This window comes from Falco naumanni, chromosome 5, assembly GCF_017639655.2.
Source record: "Falco naumanni isolate bFalNau1 chromosome 5, bFalNau1.pat, whole genome shotgun sequence".
NCBI classification, from domain to species: Eukaryota; Metazoa; Chordata; class Aves; order Falconiformes; family Falconidae; genus Falco; species Falco naumanni.
This window is the reverse complement of record NC_054058.1, coordinates 62,994,294-63,011,930: the sequence shown is the minus strand read 5'-3', so window position 1 is coordinate 63,011,930 and position 17,637 is coordinate 62,994,294. Positions and strand designations below refer to the sequence as shown.

Sequence of the window (17,637 nt, the reverse complement as noted above, 5' to 3'; positions counted from 1 at the left end):
CATATATCTCTGCTGATCAACATTAATGATTTTACTCTCCTTTAATTCTTTATTAATAGAGTCTTTCTCAGCTGGTCCATTATTGCACAAGGATCAAGGTCAGGCTGCCATAATTATCCAAGCACCACATTTATCCTTCTTAAATAGAGACACGTTAGCTTTCTTTCAGCCCTTTGCTGCTTTGACACACTCTCAGAAGGAAAAGTAATGATCTGGAGAGCAGGAGCCTTCTGGTCACTGGGTGAGGGGAGTGGACTAGTGACAAAAATAGTAGATGATTGTGTCATTAGGTACATTTACTCAGAGGAGAGGGTCTATGGGAGACATGCAAGCAGTCTCAGCTCATGTGTTTCCTGAGTAACTGCCTGGTTTTGAAATCATAAAAATACGCGCACTGAGGAAGGTGGTGTACATGCAAGCCACAAGATAACTGTGTATGTACTCAGGCAGTCTGTATCGTGTTAAAGAAAAACCCTAGGTAAGTAGAACAGCCCTTCAGAATAACACACATAGTAAAACTGCATTGTGCAAAGCCGTGGAAAGCACAGAGCAGAGCACAGGCAGCTTATAAAGCAGTAATGACTTCCTTCTCTAATTATTACTATATAAATCTGCATCCTTCTGCTTAGCCAGCCTTCTGGCCTTCTGTAAGGACTTTATCTGAAGTTCCAAGACATGATGCATATCAAAGCACTGTACATGCATGGCAGCCCAGTGAAGCTGCAAATTTTGAGCACTGCAGTAATACCCCTTACTGCTCATCCCTGTTGGTGCCAAGGACTTTGACATGTCACTCCTCCACAAAGCTGTTTCCTGTACAGCTGTGCCAACAAATCAGTTTTGCTTGCCTAAAGGACATTCTCCAAGGCTCCCTCATAAGTGACAGGGACTCCCATGACAACACTCTCACATGGGGATATCTGGTCTGTAACAAGGGTTGAGCCCAAGCTGTGACACTTTCCTCCTAAGAGAACCAAAGGTCTGTTTCTTATCTAAAGCTTCCCATTTTTACAGAGTTAGTAGGAACTTGGTATCTTTGAGAGCTCCAGACTTTGGCCCAACTAGGCCAAGAATGGCCAATCAGTTCAGAAGTCAATAGAGGAGACAGAGTAACTGGTGGACCGGAGGTTGCACACACAGGCCACATTGATGCAAATCCACTTTCTTCGGAAACCAGGACAGAAACCCAGAGAGTCATATTACTTTGGCTTCCACAGTGGGAAGGTCAGGACCATGATATCATGGCTTTTGTCAGCCTCCCCCACACCAAGATTCATGACAGTATGTGATAACATCCAAGCCAAAGCAAATGGACTCATGCTTAAAAACAAGGCAGAGAAGGAGGGTCTGGGCTCAGCCTCCTGGAGATGTCCCAAGCAGGGCAGGAGACAAATTCCAGCCTCACCTCTTATCTGTAGCTTCAGCATCCTGAGGATGTTTCTCATTGGCCATGATCCAAAAGCTCATATGAAGCAGTGATTGCAGCTGATGTTACAATGAAGAAAAGCAAAATTCTCCTGCTTTAGAGCCAGGCCATCAGCATCAGGGCTAAGTCTGAACGGGGAGCTGTCTTTCCTGCCTCAAACAGCAGGGTGCTATACAGATCCTTGCAGTCCTAACAGATGTCCAGATAGCCAGAAAATTCTGTAGTCACTTGAGGCATTACAATGGCATTGCACTGATCTGGGCTATCAAAACAAGGTAAGCTCTTCCCGATGTTATTTCAAGGGTGCTGTGTTGGCAGGGACAGATGAACATTACCCTGTTGCATTCTGAGATCACTTTGTCCCATGGGATAAATAAACTTGCATTACAAAGATGAGCAGCCCAACTGTTATGCATAACATATAGCAAGGACACAATACTGAGTGTCAGATGTTTCTTACACCTCCATTCAGACTAACCTCCCTGAGCTGCTCCTAGGAAGTACTTGAACAAGTTCTTGATTGCTCGCTCACATGGTGGCTGGATAAACTAAGCTCTAAGAAAACAAGATGTGTATTAAGGTAGGAGTAACCACTCACAGGGAGGTTTTTTTTCCATCAGTTCTCTGTTCCCCTTGTGATTCGGTTGGAGGTCTTGACAAGGAGAGACATGATGGAGCTGCCCTGCACCGGGACAGATTTCCTGCAGATCCACATCCCAGTAATCAGAGATCCTGCTAAGTTACTGCAGAAACTGAGCAAGTCACCAGCCTCTTTCCCTGCCAGCTGAATGAACGCAGGGCAGAAAGGCTCAGAGATGAAAAGGGTGCTCCAAAATAACAGAAGAAACCACTCTGCACACAGTCTTTCCATCTTTTCCTTCACCTCGGTGCAAGTCAGTATGACTTGCAGATAACAGCAAATTACCTGATTTGTTTGTACATGCACAAAGACTTCTTATGAACAGCCCCCACTGCGAGATTGCAGCTCTGAGTACTATGCACTGTACAAGCCCCTACTAACAGAAAGTGCTTACCTGACTCAGGAGAGGGTGTGAGAGAAACAGGGGCACAGAAAGGTGAATGTGTCTGAGCCAACTTAGAGCCAGGTATAAAACCCTCATGTGCTGAAACACAACCAGTGGCCTCATACACGACCTAATACTACCTCTGAGCAGTATCTTCATATTCTAACAGGACTCCATGACCAAGTGGAAAGCTTTCTGCCTGGCCTCCAACTTCTGTCTTTAACTTCCTCTTATTATTATCTGACGCACCCTCCTCTGAAGAAGATGTGCCCGCTACATGATATGTCCGCATTTCTGCGAAAGGGCTGTAATGGTGGATGAGGGATGAAATGCCAAACCACCAGGAGCCCCAGGGCATGGCTGGATCCAAACAGTCAGCTACAGCCTCCTCCCAGATTACCCCTGCATCTTCCCTGGACAGGATGCTGACAAGACTGAACTCCATCACACGTGCTTGGAAACACTTCTAAGAGCTAAACAGATGATAAACACCAAACCCCCCATGCTGCTTAAAAGCAGGTGCCACAAAATGCATGCATCACTATGCCAGATCCCATCAGCATGGGGTGACTCTTGCTGCCTGCAGCAGCTGCTTGTCTAGAGCTGCTCCTCGCCTCTCCTGCCGGTCCCCCTGCCTGCTCACATCACTTAAAGGCAGCAGGTTCCCTGCAGTTGCCATAGAAACTACACCTCACACCCTCCCCTTAATGATAGACAGGTGCCAGGATAAGTGAGCGGGTAATTGACAAGCGGGAAAGGATTCGGCACTCTGATTTTGGCCTTGCTGCAACCATCATTAGAGTCCCTGAGAAATGAGAGATACATTAATTTGAGCAGTGATGGCTTTTCTCTCCTCCCTGTGCTGATGCTTCCAGAAGCTGCCTCTCTGGCCCAGTTAAGAAAGGCTGGAAACAGGAGCGGGAGGGAAACCGAGCAGTTGCCACAGCAACAGCTGAAGATGCATCACCAGAAGATTTGCCGATGCAAGGGAGCAAAGGGTTGGCCATGCTCACCTGATGGCCCAGCAGGTCATCTGCCCCCTGCCCAGCGCACTCACCCAGGCATTTCCACTGGGGTGCATTTCGGGAGGGGGTGGGCACTGCATCTTCCTTCTGTACCTTGCAAAGAAGGCAAAGACAGACATCTGGGGGCCCTGAAAACCTTCCTGCTTTTTGAGAACTTGGGGCCAAGCCCTCCTGGAGCCAGGCTGAGATGCACTGGCAGGGTGGGGAAGGGCGTTGCTGAGTTTACTACAAAGTCCACCACAGTGAGGAGATGTGGGCATTACCGCATAGAATAGAACAGAATTGGCATTAGAACTGAATGGAGTGGAACAGAACAGAATAGGACATGATAGGATACTTTTCAGTTGGAAAGGACCTACTACAATCATCTAGTCCAACTGCCTGACCACTTTGGGGTTGACCAAAAGTTAAAGCATGATAAGGGCATTGTCCAAATTACTCTTAGATGCCTGCCAGTTCAGGTTGAGCTGTCATTATCGCTCTGTGCCTCCTTTCGTCACCTCCTTTCTTTCCTGTTTCCCCAAAACCCACCCCCAAGAAGGACAGGCAGGCGGTCAGAGATAAATCAGTGCACTCCACTGCAGAGGCCACTGGTACAGCTCTTTGTTTGGCACAGGGCATGAGCAAGTGCTGGGCAAAGCAGCACTCCGCTCCTCAGCAGCTGCTCGCCAGCATGCGGCTCACACAGCTTTCTATCGCTTTTGACAAATTAATATTTGAAGCAGTTGTTTCTTTTATGTGGGCTTTACTGTCATTAGCACGTAAAACTCGACATAAAACACTTTGGTGCGAGATCTTTTCTTCTGTTCTCTTTTTAGGCAGCAGATGAAAATCCTTTTAATAAAAAGCTTGTTTGGGGGAGGAAGAAAAACACATGCACACACAAATCGGTTGAACAGGGAAAGATGAAAACCTCCTTCAAGGTAATTAAATGATTATGTATCTTTTAAACCCCGCGGATAATAGATTTGTTATCTAGGCTGGCTTCTGCCTTTGCCATTTTTCCCCCCCTCTTTCCCTCCGCCCCCAAAGCTAAAATCCTTGCAAGGCCCAGAACAAGATCATGTTCATTTGAAAAGAAGGCACAAAAGAAGACTTAATCCTTTATCCCATCAACTCAAGTAGGCTACCCCAGCTTACCCATCCTTGTACAGATGTCTATGAAACACTGGCTTGAAAACTACCTCCCTGGGTCAGAGTAGGTCTGTACAAAACAAGATGGATAGTGCAGTCAGGTGTAGTGGGTGATATATATCAGGAGCGACAGATAACTGTTTCTGTAGCTTCTGTCACACCCGAGACCTTCAGATCAACTGTTTTACTCCTCCGTGCCTCAGTTTCCCTCCACTACTTGTTGATTGTTCTGCCCATTTACAGAATAAAATGACCTTTCTTGCTTGGTGACTGTGTCAGGCAAGGGTTGATTTCACAGTGTGTTAGTCTGCAACGCAATCGTTTATGGTGCAACACTATGCCTGCACTATGACTTTAGCAACAAATGTCAAAGCAGAGACAGGATGCCAAGAAAAAAAACAACACACAAAACCCAAAGAACCAAAAAAACCCAGAAACTTAGCCTGCTCCACTCTATCTTTGAGGCTAATTATCTCTACTTTTGCCATCAGCTCCCTTTGGGAAATACAACAACAAGCCACTTCAGTAATAAAATGTCTTTTCTTTCTTATACTTTCCTTTCCTGTTCTCAATAGCAATACCATCAGCTCCCCTTTACAAAGCAAGAAGTCACTCAGTATATTTCAAGCTAGTGGACTTGGCTTTTCAAAACCCACTATAAAGGGAAATTATATGCCAAGGTGAAGTATTTCTGTCGCAAATCATCCAGAGACATCGTCAACCCTAGTTGATTGAGTTCAGTGCCATAATCATAAATACTCTTGCTTTATGATCACGTTGGAGTTCTTCACCAGGAGCAAACATGGGCTTTCCCAAGGCTCCCAGTCTAGTTGATTCAGCTTTATTGTGGGTAGAGCTGATTCACCAAGCACCTGACAAGTGATGGGTAAGAAAGTCACGTCTCTTTGTTGATATCGAGAGATGTGACTTTACTGTGTTTTCTCCATCTCTGGTTTAGTTTTGCCAGGCAGTTCTGGGAGAGCTGTCCCAGCCTGGGGCTGGCTGGTTGCACCTACCCACCATGCAATGCAAAGGCACACCTTGGATGGTAGATCACAGGCTATACAGATAGAAACAACATTTTGCCTTCCGGACAGCATGGGTCATGGTCTAAGCCTTTCTGCTGTCCCATTGGATCAGTCTCAAATTCATCCTGCACTCCACATTAATCAGCAACTCATACTATACAGAGGGGAGAAAAAAAAAAAAAAGCAAGCAAAAAACCCAAACAAAATCCTTTCAGAAAACATGAAGACGACCTGAAAGAAAGGCAGGTTGAGCCCATGGGAATCCAGAAACTTGTGAGATATGCTAAGGAAATTATGGAGTCAGAAGTAGGGTACAAGCCTCCCTCCAAAGAGTTCTCCAGGCTGGTCCAGAGGTGATGGGTACCAACCCAATTGGTCCATTTGCAGCCCAGGCCATCTGGAGAGTGGGAAGCCTCTTCCCACATGATGGAAAGATGCTGTATAGGCAAAAAGAGAAAAAAAAAAATGACCTAGAGGTGGGCGTATCAACAAAAGAAGGTGAAGGCCATAGTGAAGGGGAGAGGAGCAGGTTTGGCATGCCAGCAATGATGATTACAGAGGGAAGGAGTTTCTGGCACCAATCCATACGACAGAGTAACATCAATATTTGTTTGCTTGGCAAGGAGTCTCTTGGTACAATCAGACCATATAATCCTGGAAGCCGGCCATGCTAATCTGCTCAGCTGATACATGGAAGGACTGCAAATAGCATGGTCCAACCACCCCATGCTGGTAGTACAGTTTCCCATGAGTACCTCCTCAAGACTTACTTATTTAGCAGGTATTCATGCCTTGATGGTAGCAAACTCTGCCCCCTCCTCATCTTCCAGGGGTCCAAGTGCTTGTAGAGGAAAGGATCAAAAGGAGCACTGCAGATGGAGATGGAAGGCCAGTAAAAATAGCCCCACTCAAGGTGATGGTACATTTTGAGCACTACTGAAGATGGCATTGAGAATTCTGGAAATGGACCTTAGTCCTGTCAGCCTTGTGAGTCATGTCATCAGGAAGTGGGTGGAGGTCTGGATGGGCAATGAGGAGCCAGGCTTGGCTTCCATACCAAATGGTTTCTATTGTTCAAAGAACTCACTCAACAAATAGTCATGGGTAAAGGAGAGAAGAGGAAAGAAGGGTGAAAGTAAAAAATAGACAGTAGAAATTTCAGTGAGAGGGATGAGTCAGTGAGAAGATGTCTTCTCAAGAGAAGCATAAGAGATATAGGCAGCATTTGTTCCAAGTGTCATTTGACAAAGCCTTTCTGGCCACAGAGCGAATGTTAATCTGTGTTTGTCAGAATGCACTTATGATGCCGTCCTTCCCCTGCCCAAGTGTCCTTGAGGGCCACAAACACACCAATGGCAATGAGAAGGACCCTGAAGCTGCAGGGCATTTCTCACATTGCCAGGCAGAAAGCTGTCTCTGAAAGTTTTGGGGTTTGCAAGGCCATTATCCTTGCAGATACTGTCCAGTTGTTCCAGTGCTGAGAAATGTTTCTTCTGCACAGCACAGAGGAAAAACCAGCTCCTGAGCTGAACAGCTGACTGGCAAATGTGCCCTTTGGGAAAGAGGTTTGTGCCCAGACATGGTTTTACTGCAGAAGCCAACAGGGGTGCAGCCCTTATTAGGAACGGCCGATGTAACATACAGTGTCGCATGATGCTGTCATTGCCTTGTAGATCAATAGTTGTCTTCTGAGGTCAGGTTTGTGCCTCTCCCTGCTGCCATGCAAATTGCACAGAGCAGCTTTGCAAGATCAGAGAGGAGCATTTGAAGCTCAGCAGGAAATCCTCTGTGAGAGGGGATAGAAGAGAGAAAGAGCAATCTCTGCTGACAGATGAAGCTCCCCAGACTAGAGCTGTCTCCTAGTCTGAAGAGGATGCCTTTCAGGAACAAAACGAGTGAGAGGTGACAAAGCAGTGATGGAAAAGGTGTGCTACAATAGGCAGATCTGCAGAGGATGAGTCCACTGTCTCCTCCCCAGTTCTGCAGAGATTGGATCTTGGAGGAGATACAGTAAAGATCAGCGGCTATGCCATCCTCAGTCCCTTCCCTAAGGAACTGGGGTGATGCAGAGCTTCTCACGATCTCCTTTCCAATTGGAGTGAGTGTCAGAAATACCAAGGATGTGATGGGGGTCGAGGAAGAAGGAGATGCACTAAGATTTGTAGGCATTTCACTTTGGGCAGGGGGCTGGAGGATAGAAGAAGTGGGAACTAGGAAGGTGGGTCCCGTGCTTGGTACATGAGACACACCAGAGAAGTCTGCCAGAGGAGATAAATGGTGGTGGTATTGCACGGCAGGAAGCTGAGACAAAGCAGCCCAAGGAATTCCACCTGAGCAAGAGGTTGAGGTCGCTCCAGTTCCTGAAGTGAAAGGCACAGAGACCTGCAGCCAGCAGGACTGGCCAGGTCTGCCAAGGCTCCACGTGAGGGAATAGGGCCTGTCTGGCTGGGGTAGCCTACCAAAAGGGCTGAACCCTGGGCTGCCTTCCTTCACCGCATCACCACTGAGCAGAAGGTGTCAAGCTCTCCAGCTCCTCAGCAAGTTTTCTAGCAGGTTTACAGCAAATTCTGAAGCCTGGTAGGTGAAGAACTGGCAACCTCCCTGCTCACGCATATTTATGACCTGTCCTAATGCCACAGCAGTTCAGGATGTCTGCTCCAGGACACCTCAACCAGCACATATGTGACATCTCAACCAGCTCATGAGGAAGGGGTGGGAGGGAACAGGGGTTGCCATAGGAGTGTGAAGACACTACACATGTCATTTGGTCCAGCAAACTGGCTTGTCTGGGACATGGGCTGGGGGTAGGTGGGGGGCCACATTAGAGACACTAGACCCAGCAGGCAGCGCAGGGAGGTTCTACTCCATTCACATTCATCTTCTGAATGTGACACACGTTGCTGGAGTCTTCAGCAGCCGCCTCTGTGCCCCGTGGTTCAGCAGATATCAGATCTCTTAATGGGTACTGGTCCCTTGGGCCAGGCAAACAACGAGCCATCTCAGGTCATTTACCAGACAGGCCAGGATGCTTTCAGACTGCTCCTGACCAGGAAGTAATTAAGTGGCTTCCTATTTGTATTCTCCCGAGCTCCACTTGTCTGCAAGTGCTCGTTAGTTACAATACGAGCCAGACAGCATTTGCAGCGCAGCAGCCAGCTCTGTATTAAGCCCCAAGGCCCAGTTCAGCTCAGCGACTGGCAATGAGGCATCCCCCAGCCTCATCTGGAGGCAGCTGGAATCACTGGCCATTAGGCACCAAACGCATGAAGCCACAGATGTGCTCGAAGCCCAGCTGAAATCCACTGACACGGTGGGCATAGCCCTAAATCTTCCCCGTATCTGAGCATCTCAGGGTATCTGCTTAGTAACGACCTCCTCCCCTGGAGGAGATGCATGCCCAGTGTTTCCCATTCCTCCCAGTCCCTTCCAGTCGCCAAGACTTTCCAAGGTGACTCACTGCCTGTAGTGTATCGGAGGGAGATGGCAGCTCTCTGGGTGTCTGGTAGAGCAGAGAGGAGAGGAGCTATCTGCAGAGGAAAAGGTGAGAGTCTCCTGGCGAGTGAGAAGTAGAGGGAGAGGAGGGGATGGGAGGTGGAGAAGGCATTCTGGACTATTGGTCTGACCCCGGCCAAAGGGTGACATCAGCCCTGAGCAGCCCACGTACATGACACGTGCCCTATGCCCCTGCCTACCTCGGGCAGCTTGACACGTCCCTCCTGGAAGGAGCAAGAGCTGGGGTCATGAGTGCAGACGTGGCGGTACTTGCACCAGTGACACCGGTAAGGGCTTTCCACGCATGACAGACACCTGGAAATAGAGAGAAAGAGTAGTCATTTGGCCAGCAGGGGCCTGTCAGCCAACAGGACAGACCATAAGACTAATAGTGTTTCTCAGAGGAAAATATAGCCTGGTAAACATTGCTTTTGCCACCACTAGCAGAAAGCCATAGGCTCTGATCTGGTCCAACACCATCAGGTTGGTGCCGGACTTGCATGCCCTGATCTGGTTGTCACTGTGATCACAGGTGTCTCATATGAATTAGATAATTTAGATTGCATTCATATCATTGTAACTAGAATAATAATAAATAGAAGGATTTTGGTTGCCTTGTTACAACTTTTAACCAGACTGTCACCAAGTTCTCAGCTTCATACATAAAAGGCATTCCCTTTTTTGCCCGTAACAAAAAATACAAGATCAGGGGATGGATGGACACTGCTGCAGCCTTGCTGCCTCCACAGTGAACTGCACCAGCGCCCTGGGAGCTGCAAACACATCATGAGAAGGTGGCTGAGGGAGGGACTAGCAGGAGGAGTGATGCCCATGGAAGCATCGGTGCCTCCCTGCTGCCATGCCACGGTGCCTGTGCACCAGCAGTCCCATCCGGCTAATCCTCCCACTCTCACACATGATACAGAGGCCAGACACAAACTGTGATGCACCAAAGTCAGAAAGCCAAGGATGAAGCGGGATATTTTCTTCCCCTGTGTCCCACAGCCTTATTAGTGCGAGTCCTGCCCAGGATGATGAGGCTGGTGCAAATATATTAACTGCATTTTTTCTTCATCTCAGCAGAGGAGGAAAGACTATTGTATTGCCAGCTGCCTGGGAAGCAGAGGGCATATTTAGGACATCACCTGTTCAGACTGTGTGAAAGAACCATTCCTTCCATCCTACAAAGTTTTGCTCTCCTATGCCCCACAGACTCTAGAGAGCAAGAGCCACAAACTCTTCTGGCTGTGTTACAGCACTGACTTACATCTACATTATACTTTTTAATTTAATAAGATGTCTGCTCATCAGCAACCAAACTGAGCCATAACAAGCTCTCTACACAAAACAAGCACTGAATGGTAGTGACTCTGGTCACTCACACTGTTGGAGACCTTCATGCAACTGCAGGCTCTAAAGTACCTGGAGGGGATTTGGGGAGGGGGAGTTTTCCTGGCCCTTATGTGCCAGTGGGGTTTTAATGGGCAGGAGTGAAAAAATTGCCTGCGGTAGAGCTTGGCTGAACCCAACAGGCAGACGCACACCCTCTCCCCTGCCTCTGTGAAATCTCGCTCAACTCCAATCCACTCTCAGCTTTGGTACAGCAAGCTATTCCTCAAATTGGTAACAAGTGCTTGCTCTGATACATCAAATTAAAAATGGATAGTGTATTATAGTTTGTCAAGTAAGAAACCAAAACATGCCATAAATATTTAACACCACCATCTCTCATGCTCTCCCCCCCAACACTTGCTTTCTGACACTGTTTGTCAAAGCAGCAGGAACACGGAAATAGGATTTGCTTTTCCTTGTGAATTGCTGAGCCGCAGTAATTATCTGCTTTTGGCACTTCTGATGGCTCAGTAGTAGGGACAGAGCCGCTCAGCCTTGCTCAAGGGTGGATCAACCTGCCGGAAGAGCATCTTTCTGCAGGAAAGCTGCAGACCCACTCCAGTGGGGCAGTTCCTGGTGCCAGCTAAACCCCAGAAAAGTGGGGTGCAGGGCAGAAAAGGAGCTCACAGTATGGAAGAGGTGGTCTTGGGGGAGTCAGCTGCGTATTCCCTGCTCAGTTCACGTCATGCAGGAACCAGAAACTCCTGTCTTTCCACATTTGAGGGTCCAAGCCCATGCTAACCACCTGGGGCAGGCTCCTACTGGTGGGACTGAGAGCATGGATGAGGGTTGGAAGTGCATATGTATGGGCAGGATCCAACCATCCAACGAAAAAATGCTTAATAGGAACATGAGGGGGCCATTTGCTGAGGTCATGGCTCACTTTTGACTCAATTTTGTGGCAAACTCCCATTACTGTGATGCTCCTCTGCCTGAGGGACACGAGTATGTAGCAATCCTCAAGAGAATGTCTTCCTGCAAACGAGGCTTATCAGCAGGACAACTGGTCACCATATTGCTCCTGGTCTTCTCAGGAAGGACTCCACCGTGCTGACTATCACACAACTGATCCTGACCGCTGGTCACCTCCACACCTAACCAGATTCCTGAGGGGCACCTGCCCCAGTCAACAGTGGGTTCTGTGGCAGATCCAGAAGTGGAATGAAAAGTAAATATCAAAAGAAATGAACATACGAGTTGTGGACGCTGCAGTTGTAGAAGACGAAGCTGGTGCTGGCAAAGGTCATACCCGTTTCCTTGGACTTGAGCTGAAGCTGGACAATGTGATGGTCTCCTGGGGAAAAAATAGACACATCAATGTGTGACTGCTTTGTTAGCCTAGTTAAGCCCTGTTGGCCGTGCCACCAGTCCAAACCTGAAGCTGTCATACAGTACCTTAGCTAGTCTATCCTCATAGATGTAGAAAGTGCAATAAAATCCTTCTAGAGCACATCCCCCCTCTTATGGTCCTAGGGTGATGGAGTATGTCTTCACCACTGAAAATTATCGTACCTGGGAACAGAGCCAGGCCTGTATGATGACAACAGGTCTAGACCATACCTCACTAATTTAAAAAAATAAAATGACTGAAGTCATCAAATAGGAAAGCTAGGCTCAAAGAAAGGATGCAGATGTCTGGAATTAGGAGGCCATTAAAATGGAGTACTGTCCTTAAAGTTCTTCCTTGCTGGTGGTTCATTTGATGCCCTCAGAAGAATGTATCCTCAGCACCTGAAGGATACACATACCTGTTTTCCTAAGGGCATAAAGAGAGATCTACTTTCTCCTCACCATCACTATTTAAGATCTTTAAACAGAGCCCAATACTCAGGACAGCTATGCTTGAAAAAGGCCACCTCCAAATCCTGTCCTCAAAAGAGAGGTTATACCTTGAGAAAGCAGGAGGAAGGAATGAGCAAGGAAGATAAATGTCATAACAGTGAGGACAGGGTAGGGGCTCCCTACCTGCAGCCTGGGAAATGCTGATGAACAGGAAGGCTCCACGCAAACAGTTCCTCCAGGTTCTCTCACCCCGTACACCCCAAGGTCCATTCACCCCAGCCTTTGGCTACAAAGAACCCATCTCAGTGTGAAAGACATCCACAAGCCTTCCTTCCAGAAGGATCCATCCATTTCCACCTGCGGCAAAGCCTGCACCTCAGCTCCTACACACCATCTCCTTATCCCCTTTCCCACTGCTCCCATGCTGGGCAGTCAACTATTACCTCTACCTCTTCCCACAAGGCCAAAAGCCCTGTTCAGAACCCATCAGCTGTGGGTAATGAATGGGTGCAGTAATTGCAGTAATTTGGTGGGGAAGGGACCATGTTTAATTCAAGACTGCAACCTGGCTGGTCCTTTCACCTCTATTATTTTCCTCCTCACCTGAAAGATTCATTAATCAATCAGGCCAAAGCAAACTTGACAGCTCATCGCAGCGTGCAGCCACGTGCACGCTCCCCCACCTACAGGCATGCACACACACACACGCGCACAGACCATACACTTCACTAAACATGTTTTGCTGCCAGTGCTCAACTTCGCTGCCCATCTGCTGCCGCCGGCTTTGACAACTCTGTTAACTGCTTTGTATTTAACAACTTTGCCAGCATCTTGCATATATTTTAAAACAGAATGTGAGGATTGGATGGCCTCAGGGATCAAACACACTACCGAGCCACACATTCTTTGATTCAAATCCAGCTTCTGGCACTATGCATGGAGAACTTGGTCTTTGCAGAGGTGTGGAGCACCAGCTGCTGAAGTCGATACAAGCTGCAGGTGCCCAGCTCCTCTGAAAACCAACCTGCACATAAATCTCTTTTGTCCTGCCTCCACCTTCCACTGCTATTTTTGTTTGCTGCTTGATTAGAGCCTGGTCTGGGACAGATGTCCATAGTAAGTAAATAGTTTCTGGCATGTTTTTTGATAGGTAAACATGACTGATAAATCAGTGGGACCTGAAAATGGTAACATCCCTCCAGGGGCTTGGTTTGGGACCACAATGGAGAGCACACACAGCTGTGTGCAGCTTGGGGAGAGCGGAGGCCATGGTGACAGTTCGTGTCACTTCATTTTCTGTGGCCTGAGGAACCTTAAAAAAAAACCTTATGGTGAATTTTCAAAGAAGCCAACAACAAAAGCGGCAGCATACTCTCTGCATTTTTTGGGGTGATTGATGGGGGTGAGGGTTTTATAGCAAGTCCCTGCAAAGAGCCACAGGTGCTCTTGAAAGTACCTAGAAAAGTTGTCAGACCAGGGAAACAAAAAGAGCAGGAAGCTGGAGGGGTGATGGTGGTGGTGGTGGGAAATCATCCTTGGAGATAAGGTATTTTTCTGTGCTGGACCATTCTGAGGGAGGGAACCAGCAGCAAACCTGGAGCAGCTGAAGGCGGTAAAAGATGGGGACAGATACAAGGAACTGAGCGTACAAATCTAAATCTGGGAGGAGGAGGATGAATTTACAGCCAGGATCATTCAGACTTTACAGCCACTGCACAGGATGGGATGTGTTGAGAGTACATCCAGCCTCATTCCCTGGTTTGTATAACATCAGCCTGGGCAAAAGGTGCACGAATATCCCACATCCATCTCCTGTCTTTGCTAGATATATGCAACTGCCACTCGGTGGCAGTCTGAAAGCACACAGTATCACACATAAGCACCTTAATGCAGGTACTGGTACTGCAGCTCAGTGCTTGCACATGTGTGCACACATACACATCCCATGCTACAAAGTGCTGCTGCACAGCTCTACCAGCTAGCACTGGCACAGCATTCTACCTACTCCCTGTGCTTTGCAATACACTGTTCTCAGGCTCCCACAAGCCAAACTCCGCTTTGGGAGAAAGCAGGACAGAGGGGTGTGTGGTGAGAAAAGGAAGGAGAAGAGGTATTGCAGCAGTATCAAAACTAGCTGCCTGCAACAAGGCTTTTACCATCCCATCCCAGGTTAACTTCAATAAGTAGTTCCCGTGCCTTTCCCCAGCACGGCCACCAATCCCCCACAAATTTTCAACAGCTCATCTACTGCCTGTGCTGTTTCTTCAGCCTAGTCCACCCTGCTTCTTGCCTCTGCTGCATCCTTCTCCTTATCTCTCCTCCACAAAAGGCACACTCTACCCTCTCTCTGCTTCTTCCAGGTCTCTCTTCATCCAGAGCTCCTCTTCCATCCCCCTTAGAACTATTTAACTACTTAGCAGGAACCAGCCACAGCTGCACCTTACCCACATCAGCCAACCCACCACCCCTGAAGCCAGCCCACAGCTGTATATTATCAGTGTTAATTAACCCAGCTTCATTCCTCTACAAAGAGTTGCAGATGGAGGAGCTGTGGGATACTCACCATTCTCTGTAATGATCTGGGGTACTTCTTTGGCAGCTGGTGAGATGCATTGGATCTGACTGCCCACCACCAAGCCATCCATCTCTGAAAGGTCCTCAAAGGTGCAATTGACTCCTGCTGACAGCTCGGGGACATTGTATGTCTCCAAAACCAGCTGCAAGCAAAGATGGAAGGAGGAAAGAAGAGATAGAAGAAGGAAAAAAAAGAAAAGAAAAGAGAGTATACTAAGCCAAAAAACAGAGCTGGGCCAGCAGGAGAGAATTACACTGGAGAGGTTGGACAAAGAGCCTCTTGCTAGAGAGAGCATTCTCCTTCAACAGAAAGCAGCGATTCAGGAGAGGGATGTGTGTGCGGAGGGGGAAGGGGATGAGATGCTGATGCCGACACAAGTGGTACGTGGCTATGCAGGGACAACGGCACTGCATCCCAGTGCTGGCTGGGTCAGTGGAGGGGAGGGAGTGCTCGCTATCTGTCATGCAAGTGTAAGGTTAGGCAGGGAGTCGTTGGAGCCAGCCGTGAAGACCAGGGCTTTGGTGGCTCCCAAGGCACGCGGTTTCTGAGGAAGGTGACTGCTACTCACAAGAGGCACTCTGCAGACTACAGAGAAACTGTAGCACTCCAGTCTAACTCTCTACGGCCTGCTCTCCTAGCATCAGCAGATGGGGGAGCGCTCTGTCACCAAGTTCCTGTGTAAGGAGAGTCTAGTTACAGCCTTCAGTCCACCACAAAAAAACACTGTCTCTAGAGGCACAGCAAACCTCTCCTGCCCATCCCACCAAAGAAGCAGTTGGCTCTGGGGACGTTCTCTACTGGGGCTCCATACATTAAAAAAAAAAAAGCTATGAAGGAGGAATTGCCCATGTTTTTAGAGTTCACAGCACCCACTGGCATTGGTCTATCATTGCTTATGGTCATAAAAAAAGGGATCATACAGATGGTTTCCACCATGTTCATTCTCTGGAGAAGGACCCTCATGCTGCCAACTTCCCAGACCAGCTAAGGTCCTGTACCACAGCTCTCCATCACTGAAGGTCCTGCCTAACCCACCAGATCATGTTTGAACAAAGACAGGCATCCCAGAATACTTCTATCACCTGCTGCTGAACTAGTAAGTAAAAATTTAGCATTTTTGTGACCAAACACTACAGCCAACCACTTGACGCAGGCACAAATGCAGATGGTCTCCAGACTTGCCTCCTCCGTGAGCTAGCTGAGGCCCCCTCTGAGGTGACAGCCACTGAAGGGAGACATAAACACATGCTGAAGTGTTGTTGCTACCAGCACAAAGAACAGAGGAGGCCAGTCCAGGTGACAAAGCGGGAGAGGATGACAACATAACATAATGCTTACTGCTCCCCACACACTGTTTTCCTCACTTAGAGAAGACTTGCAGCTATCTCTTCACACTAGGCACCGTCAGGGAGAAAGGCTGAGCAGACAGGCCTTGGCTCTGACTGACATAAAGCTTTTGTGAGAGTATGTTCATTTCTGGGCAAGGAGAACCGCAAGGGGAAAGGTGATTTCTTTTGTCTTGGATGGGGAGTAGGAAAAAACTTAGGTGAGTTGGATGGATTTAGCACTCGGGCTAAATCCATTCTCCCTGCTCATTAATATCCTGCTAGCAATGGAGAAGGGGAAACTACTCTGCCTAATAAACCTTTCTCTGAGCTTGGATGATGCAGAATGAAGGTGCGCCATGCAGAAGGTGACACCAGTGGATAGACCAGTAGTGCTTGGCCACAAATGTTATGAGCCAGTGCACTCTCTGAACAGACAAGAAGTCCTATATCCCACATGCCTGCTCTGGAGCTGCTATAATGAGGGAAGAACGGAACCTTCCCCCAGCACATACCTCTTCCCAGAGACCCCAGAGCAGCAGCCCTGGACTGAAACAGACTCAGATACAATTTTGCAAGTCCTTGTTAGTGCCCAAGGTTTAAAAGATTGACTGGCCATACAGATAGCTTCTCTGCCTCTGTACACAAGAACTCAGTATGACTGACCCTTTGCTAGAACCCAACTGACACTCAGCAAAGACACCACCAGCTATTCTTTCATTGGTGGTCTCCCCCTGGTTTGCCAAGAGACTATCTGTGGTGACTGTGGATGACCTAGTCACCAGTCTATCTGAGACTGGGTTGAGACTCCCATCTAAATGTTCATGCAGATTATTGGGCAACAGTCAGATAGTGGCAACTTCTAATCCCAGCAGCTCTGGGTTGTCTTGCCCTGGAAGTAACCTGGAGGGAAAGGTCTTTTATTCTGTTATCATTTTCAATCGCCCTGAGCCAGCTAGTCCCCCAGGATTTATTCCAACATGAAAGAATTCAATGACTACTGAGAGAATAAGAAAAAGAAACCTTGAACTCCCAGAAGAACAAAGGACTTTAGATGTCTCAGATCAGTTTTGTCTGAAGCCTAGGAAAGTAAAGTCACAGCAAAGTTAAGATGCTGAAACAAAGCGGTAGTGATTGGACATGCAGGCTTTGGAAGGCTGATTTCATTAGCACTGAAGAAACCCTAGTACCCCCAAAACCTGTCACCTGGAAGACATCTGGCAGCAGCACCTTGAGCAGTTCCATTTAGACCTTTCAGGGTGTGGGGCTAGTGACCAACTCATCCAGAGATGGAGCTTTTTGGGCCTGGGTTATTACCTTAATTCCAACCCAAACTAGTATGGTCAAAAAGACAGAGCTCTAGTAGCCTGAATGAAACGGTTTTCTGCCTCCTCAGAGCATGTTAGGATCTCACCACATAGGGTACTGTGGTC

At 48.0% G+C, this 17,637-nt stretch overlaps 1 protein-coding gene across 2 annotated transcripts in view; it reads right to left on the bottom strand.

The window, feature by feature from the left end:
• Nucleotides 1-17,637, bottom strand: part of PLXNA4 (plexin A4) — a 455,595-nt gene that overhangs the window by 97,409 nt on the left and 340,549 nt on the right. For both annotated transcript variants that reach the window (XM_040595348.1, XM_040595349.1), the window contains exons 7-9: nt 14,868-15,021; nt 11,717-11,816; nt 9,331-9,445 (exon numbers count right to left, since the gene is read on the bottom strand). In XM_040595348.1, the coding sequence (XP_040451282.1) occupies nt 9,331-9,445; nt 11,717-11,816; nt 14,868-15,021 (369 nt within the window). The remainder of the gene's footprint in view (nt 1-9,330; nt 9,446-11,716; nt 11,817-14,867; nt 15,022-17,637) is intronic.